The sequence below is a fragment of the Lampetra planeri genome, chromosome 33 (assembly GCF_965212315.1).
Source record: "Lampetra planeri chromosome 33, kcLamPlan1.2.h2, whole genome shotgun sequence".
Taxonomy (NCBI): Eukaryota; Metazoa; Chordata; class Hyperoartia; order Petromyzontiformes; family Petromyzontidae; genus Lampetra; species Lampetra planeri.
The window spans coordinates 11162150-11171924 of record NC_136139.1 but is presented as its reverse complement, the minus strand read 5'-3'; the positions used below and the strand labels follow the sequence as shown (position 1 = coordinate 11171924).

The 9775-nt window shown below is 43.1% G+C and overlaps 1 protein-coding gene across 3 annotated transcripts in view; it reads right to left on the bottom strand.

Moving 5' to 3' along the window:
- Positions 1 to 379: 379 nt before the first annotated feature.
- LOC144729787 (protein phosphatase 1B-like) overlaps positions 380 to 9775 on the bottom strand; it is a 30510-nt gene continuing 21114 nt past the window's right edge. For 2 of the 3 annotated variants that reach the window (XM_078610287.1, XM_078610288.1), the window contains exons 5-6: positions 6224 to 6281; positions 1920 to 2575 (exon numbers count right to left, since the gene is read on the bottom strand). In XM_078610287.1, coding sequence (XP_078466413.1) covers positions 2546 to 2575; positions 6224 to 6281 — 88 coding nt within the window. In that variant the 3' untranslated portion in view covers positions 1920 to 2545. Of the gene's footprint in view, positions 2576 to 6223; positions 6282 to 9775 lie in introns of all 3 variants that reach the window. The other variant, XM_078610289.1, reaches the window with a different exon arrangement.

Genomic DNA, 9775 nt, shown 5'->3' with positions numbered 1-9775 from the left:
TGCTGGGCAGCCCCATCACCAACCCATAGCCCAGCCATACACACAAGCATGTGCCTCACAAAAAGGCCGGATATCACATTACATTTTAAATTAGGGATGGGAGGTACAGTTGTAAAAAAAACACAATTTTTTGATGAAGCAATGAGTTTAATTGTCCATTAAAAACACACCGTCAGGCCAGTGGGTGTTCACACATTCCGGAGATATTTTCGCATGTAGGGGAGGCCGTGGGGGCGGAAGGGTGAAAACTTTTAAAAACCAAACTAGGACACACAGGCGAGCGAGAGCAGAGCTCCGGTGCGTGTCTACTGTGCGGTAGCTACTTGGTCGGGATCACGTTATTCAGGAAGACCGACGAGAAATCCAGGCTTACGTGTAGCGCAGTCAACATGTTTTATTTCCCTCTGGGTATGCGCCACTAAGCCAACGTCCAAAAGGGGTTTCCAAAGGCAACGTATAACCTTACAAAATCCTCAGAAGAGTTAAACCCTTTTTAAAAGCATGCCAAAATGTGCAAAACAGCAATATTGACAGTCCATATTTGTTTACCGGTACATAACAAATACAAAGCAGTTCATTTAAAGAGATATTGTAGAAGTCAAAACTATTTTTTGAGGTCTCAGGTTAAAAATATGTAGAAGAATAATCTAACACCCGTACATCATACAAATGTATGAATTTCTGTTTTACTGGCCATTAACGCATTTAAAAACTAAGTGTACAACATCTCTTTAAAATGCCATTTTGCAGTGCATCATGTTAACAATTCAATATAACAATCGTTTAATTTAAACACATATATATCAATATTAAATACTGCAATTACCGTATAAAATTTGACAACTGCATTTTTCATTAAAACATGTTGTTGAAGGTAATCAATAAAACAGACTATAAAGGACTATAGACTGAAAGTTAAACATTCTGAAACGGGCCATGATCACAACACAGACTGCAATGTTCAGCCTGTTTGTTCTGCTGATAATGTCGCGTTACATCGTAGAGTTGTTGGCCACCAGAGGCAACACACATAACGGTGGAATTAATCGATTTGAAGCAAGCGAGGCATTTTTTGAAGTTCTGTCGACGTGAATGCAATCGCAGGTGACTCAAAAGCGAAATGCTCTTACATCACAGACTTTAATTTGAACGTTTGTATGTGGTCGTACATGTCGCATCGAGGAAAGACAAAAACCGGATCGCACTCTTGGTTGAAGATGGTAAAAGTGTAACTCCTTCGGTTCTTGAGAAAATATTTTAGTTTGCAGGAAATAAACGTGCACTGAATCACCTGTGTCTGTGCACGCGAGTCGGAATTGTCAGTATGGCAGGTTGACTGCCAACCGCACTTTCGTATGGTCGGGATTGATGACCAAAACGTCCACTAAAAAGCGTCAAGTAATTATAATCATAGTCAAATCATTATTTAGCCGCTGCAATAATCAACTTGTTATAATAAAAGAGCATTACATGATGATGGCTTTCAACTCTTTTAGTAATCTACTCAAAACAAACGTGGATAATAATCAAAACGTAAATGGCAAATTGGTAGTTTGTGCGGTCTCCCCGAATCAAGTGACAATCACACGCTCGACCAGGACGATCCCCACGATTGCACGGTACGTACGTACACGTGTTTGTTATTTTTTTTGTGTCTCGAGATGGAACATCTTGTTTGCAAGGGTGTGCCAGGGTTATCGTGGCCTACCCACCCTAAATTTTTCAGCTCCAATATAAAATTCGGTCTTTCTTTGGTACGCATTTTATTACTTTGAAATAAACTAAACAACACTCACAACTGTAGTCAAATAAACTTGAATTAAATATTAGATAAACATCAAGCACTGGTAAATCAGTTTGATAGCGTGCTGTTTTTAAATGTGGTTGAGCTTAAAATTTAACGTGAAAATACTTTGATAAACATTAATAAATATTCGTTTATTGTCACTTGAGTGCAATATCATCAAAGGTTTATTCTTGAAGCCATTAAAGAAAAACGAATTAAATTACCCACGTCAGTGAAACGATGGCTGAACGGACCGGCGGGGGTAATGGGGTCGTGGGTTTAAAGTTCACCATTAGCTACCGTACACTCGTCATCACGGACAAACAACTCGCCCATCTTCGTCCCCTCATGAGCTCTGCGCGACGACACGTGCGATGGAATTAAACATGGTCCGAGACCTAGTCCTCTTTGAAACCCATGCCACACAGTGAAAAGAGTTAGGCAAAAACGGTTGACAAAGAGATATAGAAGGTGAATTAATTGCTCTGTCTATTCAACTTTCCGTCACACTCTGATCAATCAACAGCAGTCACTTCTCATTTGTGGCAAACCCCCAAAGCTGCCGAAGATAAAAACTGCAAGTCACTCACCATTGGCTTTCATAAGTAACACTTTACACCTCTCGTCAAATAATTAACTTTTCAGGGCAAACATCAGACAGCAGCCACTTTAAAGCTGTCATTATCTGCTCCACATGGCAGAACAGCAAATATGGATTCACCTAAAACATTTCTTTCAAAAGGCATCTTGTCAGTGAGGCTACCAGGCATCGTCGGTGTCCAAAGAGCTCTGTCGGGAAAGAAAAATAGAATGCCATCGTTACAGTTTGCTGGCCTTCCCCCGCACCTCCGACTAGCACAGTTGGCTACGTACGGTGTGAAAGAAATTTAACATGCATACAACATTGCATCAATGGTTATGGGGGTGTAGTGGCGGAGTGATCAGGGCACTGGGCTATGACCCTGGTGACCAAAGTTCGATTCACGGCCTAATGCGTGGCGAGTGTTTTCTGAACCAGTCCTGGGTTCCTCTCTTCCACAACCCATCATGACCAGTGTGAGGTATAGAGAAGGCCATTTTTAGCACGACTGGCTACGTACGGTAAGTTCAACATATCATGAGGCCTCCTTTGCCAGGACCAAAATATACTAATATGGTGTTCGACCAGATGACGCCAAAAGGCGCCTCTTGGCGTCATCTGGTCGAACACCGTATGAGATTAGGCTCTAAGAAAAGCTGTCTCTGGTGTGGACCAATCAGTTTCAAGGACAATACATAAACTATCAGAGTATTGTTTTTTGTTTGCATTTGACTGCAAGTATTGTGGTTAATGTAAGCATGATTCCTTGCAAAAGGTGTCAGTTTTGTTGCCAGAAAAAAGGGGAAAAACCCTATTAGTAAGTTCAACATACGTACAAAGGGCTGTAAATTATTGTAGCATTTTATACGGTGGAGGGGATCGTGAGTGTCGCAAACCCGGCCACCCAAGTTCGATTGCCGGCCACGTCTAACATCAGTGGCGAGTGATATCCGTATCGATCCCGGCCACCCCCCTTTGACCAACTTGGACTGACCAACGTGATAACGTGTGGTTAAACAACCCCTACATGAAATGATACTGCGGTGTTTTGACAAAGGCTGTTTAGCTGCTATAACTACACGTGATTATTCTTTTCATGTTATTCACTGCAACCTTTTGATAGACAGCACATGCAGCACTGTTCCTGAACACTGCCATACAGCTGGTTGATTCCGGCAGTAAGAAGAGAGCGCACTAATTATGGCAGGGTATAGGCAGAAAGATGGCAAGGCTCTCCATTACAACCCATGGTTTGATAAAAAAAAAATGCAAGAATTGGATTGCTCGACTTTAATTGCTTGAATAATCCCTTAATCCTCATATTATACAAGATTAGCACAGTTCAGACATCCTGGAATGCAGTGCATTTATATATTTTGCGAAGTTACTTTTTTGAAACCTGGCTTCTCTATCCCAGGCAGCTTTTAGTGAAAACATTCTTTGCTAGTTTTTCATCGAAGTCTTTCTTGTTTATCCCGTCGGGCGATTTTAAAGTTTTGAGGTCCAAACCATTATCAGCTGGGGCCAAATGGCGGTCCCCCCAGAGGGACCCGCCCTTGTATTGTTCCAGTCTAGAAAAATATACAGCAGTCTCGGATCTGTTTTTGTTCGGTAAGAGTCGAATCAAAGGATACAAAATGTGGACGGAAAAATAGGAAGCAGATAGTGCAACCCCAGCACGGGGAGACTTTTTTTCTGAAACACTAAAAATGTTAGAACTGTCGTAGAACCCCCACGCATTCTGCCCAAAAGGGGTGTTAACATCGGAACCGTACCAAAGCAATCGTATTTACGCATTGCTGTAATTGAACATCCCCTTTCTGCGTTTCCTTGTGACCGCAGTGTGACATCAAGAACACGGGATCTTGCCCAGAAACAGTGGCCGTGAAAAACAAATCTCGAGAAAGCGCACAGGCGATTGGAGTGGAGACTAGAGGTGAAAGAGCAAGGAGCCCCTATGGCTACAGCCTTCAAAACCAAATGGACCCGATGTGCGCTCATGTTCTTAGCTGCTGGAAATACAACGAGCAGAAGGCAGGAAAACATGTTTACGCAGTGTTGGGCCAAACAAGTCTTGTCCTTGCCTGTTGATGAGCCAATTTTCTGAGTAAACTAAAAATAGGGAAATGTACAGCATGTACTTCTTGAAAGTAAATCTGCAACGATGTTCAAAAAACTAATACTTAAATGCTATCTTAAAGCTGAATTATTCTGCCCGCATCTTAAAGCTATGGCTTATTTTACACTATAGCTTGTATTTGAGCAACGTATTGGCAATAACATTAAAAAAACATCCCACGGCTTAAAAGTAATTCAGAACCGTTCCATAATAAGCACAACAAACACAAAAATTATTGCGCAATTAAACTAAATGTCCTGGCGTTAAACGACAAGGGGTATATTTAAAAGAACCGCTTTGCAAAGAGCAAATATTTTATTGTAAGTAAAGAGTTAAAGGGGCGGAGCGGTATCTTTAACAGCTAGAACAGCGAGCGTACTGTACCATGAACACGGTGACCTGCATGTCATTCCCGGTCACAGCGAACATCAACAATAAGAAATATTCTTTGGTTCTTTCAGTAAAGTCACGTCGAAAGAAAATTAATTAAAGAATAAAACACTTATCTATTATTCTGTTAAATAATAGATAAGAAATATCTTAACCGGTCCTGCCGCTCCACTTAAAAGTCAACAACTATTTTGATTTTGCCAGCTAAGGCCCACTGAGCTGTACAGCTCTTTTTCAGAAGCGACCTCGCCACAAAGATAATAGCTCAACGCAAGTGGCTGATCATCATGTGGAAATTTAGAGCAGGCAAATACCCCGAACGTGTTGTTTCTAAATGTGGAGGACCCGGAGAAAAATCCACGCGACCAAGGGGAGAACATGAAAACTCAAAATATACAGGCGTCAGGGTCGAGGTCGAACCCATGACTTCCTGTATACCAGGTGAAGTAATTAACATCTCGCCACCGTGACACCCCTTCACCAACCTACACTGACCCGCATGGCGAATTTTGATCAAGTATGGTCAGACTACCTCCATGGCTGATACGGCATGGGGAAGGGCCTTCATCTAGCAGTGGATTGAGAAAAGGGCCGTACGTTGTCATTTAGATACGCAATTGTTTTATTGTAAGTATACGTTTTAGCACTGTACTGCTAAAGTAAAGAAACACGAAGACGTGGATCTTTCTATTTATCTGTGTAATCAAATAAAACGAGTTCTACCTGTTCAAGAATGCAATGTACAAGGAAAACTCTGTCGGTGCCTAAACAAAGCATTCCACTCAGAGTTCACCAGCGAATTCTGCAATCTCGGCAACAATGCACAGTCCATTATCAATCCACTGCTGGATGAAGGCCTCCCTACGCCTTTCGGTCAAGGGTGATATTTGAGCATACTTCACCATGCTGGTCAGTGCAGGGTGGTGCAGTGGGGTGGGGGGGGACTCAGGACTGGTTCAGTTATTTTATTTTTACAATGTTTTTCGCCAGGTAAGGCCCATTGAGCTAAAAAGCTATTTTTCAGTGGTGACCTGGTCTCAAATGATCGCTGTCAATGCATGTTTCTAAATGTGGAGGGAAAAATCGGAGGATTCGGAGAAAATTCCACAGGACCACAGGGAGAACATACAAATCCCAAATGTACAGGCATTAGGATCGAACGCACGACCTCCTGCATACCGGGCATGGCAGATTACATCTCGCCACCGTGGCGCCACTGATGTTAGCCGTGGCCCGATTCAAACCAACTCAGGTCGGCGGGTTCTTAGCGCTGTGCCCTACCCACTGTGCCACCACTCCTCCCCAACAGCAAAGAGATGTTGTAGAATGTGTCGTGAGTTGAACTCACCACTTCATCTTCCCTGTCCGGGTTCAGTCGGTTGTAAACTGTCTCGATCACACTCCGCCTGTGCAAAAACAACGCGGACTCAGGATATATTCAGTGTCTGGAACTTTAAATACATAGCTGGAAATTGTAGCTCATACAATTAATGAAACGATTAGATAGCAGCAAGTATTGCATAAAAAAAATAAGCAAACCCCATCATCTTCTCTAACTACCACCTATAAACGACGCTCATGAAAATTTTTACGTGTGATGTTAGTTCAGTGTCATGAATAATTCATTTAAATGACAACATAATTCTTCAAACAACTGTTTTCCCCGGCATATATTTTCTGTATAAATATAAGCTGACACAAGAGGCACATTATACTGCCGGATGACAAATGGATGTGTAGCATCATCATCATCGTCGTCGTCCGTGTGCATACAAAATGCAGAGAACTTTTAAAAATCACTCCGCACCCGGTCGTATCAGATCTTGCAAGCTAAGCTGGAATGAGCCTGGATTAGTCCTTGGATGGGTGACCAACCATGCACAAAGAGGTTGTCACAGAGCTTGTGGGGCTTTGCAATGGCCAGCAAAGGACAGTGCGTAAACATCAATTGTTGTACTGTACGTCCATGCTTCCACATCTATGCTTCCCCGCTTTCACCAACCCCAACGGCCCAGCATCCAGTCTGGTCAAACGACCCTCATGACCAGCACAGGGTGTGGGGGAGGCCCCATATCAGCAGTGGATCGGCATAAATAAATGCTGTAAATGGATAGCTATAGGACACTGTAGATATTGCAGATGTTTCTGTTAAACATCACAGACCAAAACACATGACTCCACTTGCCAAGCTGATTTTACTAAAACGCGCCACAACTCCACACGAGACAAAGCTAATGATTGCCCGACAATTATAATACATGATTACCCACACTACAAAGCCTGGCTTCAGGGGATTCTTCACCACTAAAACCTTAGAAAAATGCTTTATTGATCCACAGCCAACATTTTTGTCAGAAAAAAAAACTATACGTGAGCTGTATAAAGAATAACAAGTAAACCCGTAAAAACAAAGTTTTTCACTATAAATCCTTTATATGCGTGGCATCGGGGCGGCTAGAGTCCTCTCGTCCTCTGGCTTGAGATGGCTGCCACCTATGGGTCAGATGATTGTCTGGCAGCATTAAACAATTGGTAATTAAATATTTTAAAACATTTTCCCTAAACAGTGTAAAATTTTGGAAAAAATTTTTCACGAAAATGCATTGTCACGCACAACGAGTCTGTGTGCAAAATGTCAGCTCGATTGGATCACGGGAAGTGGGTTCAAAAACGACTGAAAGATTTGCACGGTCCTAAGCAAGCAAGCGAACTTAATATAAAGGATTTAAAAATCTGCTCGATTCCCATGTGCTTCCATTATAGGTGGGCAGTGCTGGCTACGAATATGGCCTGTGACCCTGCACCGGAAACGAGCGTTGGTGGATCACACGAATGTTGTCCTGTGGGTGTACAGGAGGTGCCATACCCTGGCTCGTCAGGAGAAGGCGGTACAGCAAGTGGACTAAAAGCCACGTACAGGTAGTCCTCTACTTTACGATGGAGATGCGTTACGACGACCCCATCGTAAGTAAAAAATATCGTAAGTCGAAGATGGCCTAGCCTACCCAGGAGTCTTAAAGAATGGTGATAATTTAGCAAAACAGAGGAATTTACAGTACCGTACTGTATAAACTATATACTGTATGTATGTATTAATTACAAGACTGTATTGCACGGTAAAACGTAAAGTAAAAAAAACAAGGTAAATTCTTAGCCTACCTATATGAACTGCAATTTAATAGAAAGTTTTTTCAGGAAACAAGCCTATCTGCTATAAAAACGTTTAACATGCATTGAACATATCGTGGTAACCCTAAAATGAAATCGCTAAAGCTTTCCTCTTCTTTTTTTCACTACCAGCAGGAGACATACTTGGGCGTTTGGAAGACATGCTTTTTTCACTAAAATTGGGCTTTACTCTTGAAACTGATTGGTCCACACCAGAGACAGCTTTCCTTAGAGCCTAGTCTCATATGGTGTTTAACCAGATGACGCCAAGAGGCATCGTCTGGTCGCCAAGAGGCGTCATCTGGTCCAACGGTCGGGCGAGGATGTCATCGTCATCATCAGCCATGATCTCTCCCCACTGCTGGACGAAGACCTCCCGCCACCGAGCCGCCACCATCTCCCACGCTTGTCGTTCACGGCGCAGTGCGCCCACGGCCCTCCTCCGTCCACCGTCATCAGAGATGCTAGCGATGACTACATGAAGCATTAGACGGTTCCTCTGGGTGACGGTTGCTCCTCCTCCATACATCGTAACTAGCAGCTACTCTGGCGCAAACGCACACCAGTACTTAATAGAATAAGCGTGCTTGCGGAGAGAAACGTGCCAAGGTGTGTGCCAAAAGGATTTGTTGTTTTCTTATCGGGCACCTCTTTCAATATCCATCACGCACATGTTGATGACATTTCGAATGCGCTTCCTATGCCACTCGCGCCCCCTGGCGGTCGCCAAGTAGAATTGGTTGAAGGGCTGCACAGATTGCGACGATCCAACAATAATAGAGCAATGAACAATTATGCACATTACGATCGTGGCGACCGTGTTGTCGAAGCTGACTACACACAACGACGCTGGGCTATTGTGATAAGCACCGCGGTGGCAAGATGTTAATTGCATCGCCTGGTATACAGGAGGTCGTGGGTTCAATCCCGACGCTGACGCCTGCTGTATATTTGGAGTTTGCATGTTCTCCCCATGGTTGCGTGGATTTTTCTCTGGGTCTTCCCTCCATTTCCACGTGATGGTAAGTCACTTCGTTGAGCTATCATTTGTGGCCAGGTCGCTTCTGAAGAACGGCTATATAGCTCAGTGGGCCCGTGCCTGGTAAAGTAAAAATAAAAAACAGATTCGACTCGAGCTCACCAGACCTCGGAAGCTAAGCAGGCGTTGAGCCTGGATAGCATGTGGATGGGCCAATCGCCCACAGGCATAAATTCCGGTGTCGCGTGATGCTGCGGAGACTACGTGGTGGCCAACAGAAGGCAGGGCATTACATCTATTGTTGTACTATACTTTGCTCCAATGTCTATGCTCCTCCGAATTCACAACTCGTGTTGCTCAGATTGGTGACGTGTATGGTCAGTAGACTGATAAAAATGGCTGCAAATTTCAAGTACGAAGCAGAGGGATCCCCAAACTGAGATAACACCAAAGGGCACACACATCGACAAAGCAACAATTATGGAGGGGAAAAAAACAAGCGCACAGAATTACAACATTCAACTCTAATCATTGTAATGCAAAAGAGGGTGGAGATAAACAATCTGGTAATTCTCCAAAATTCTCGAAATTCCATAACCTGCACTTTTTTTAAGAGCACGGCTTCTATCAGTTGTTTTGTTTAAGATTAAATTTGGAAATGTAAACAAAGTCAATTAAATTAAGCATTAATACTTAATCCCTAAGTAGGGATCCTTTAATTTAACCAGCGGGTGAAATAAAACCCACATGGAC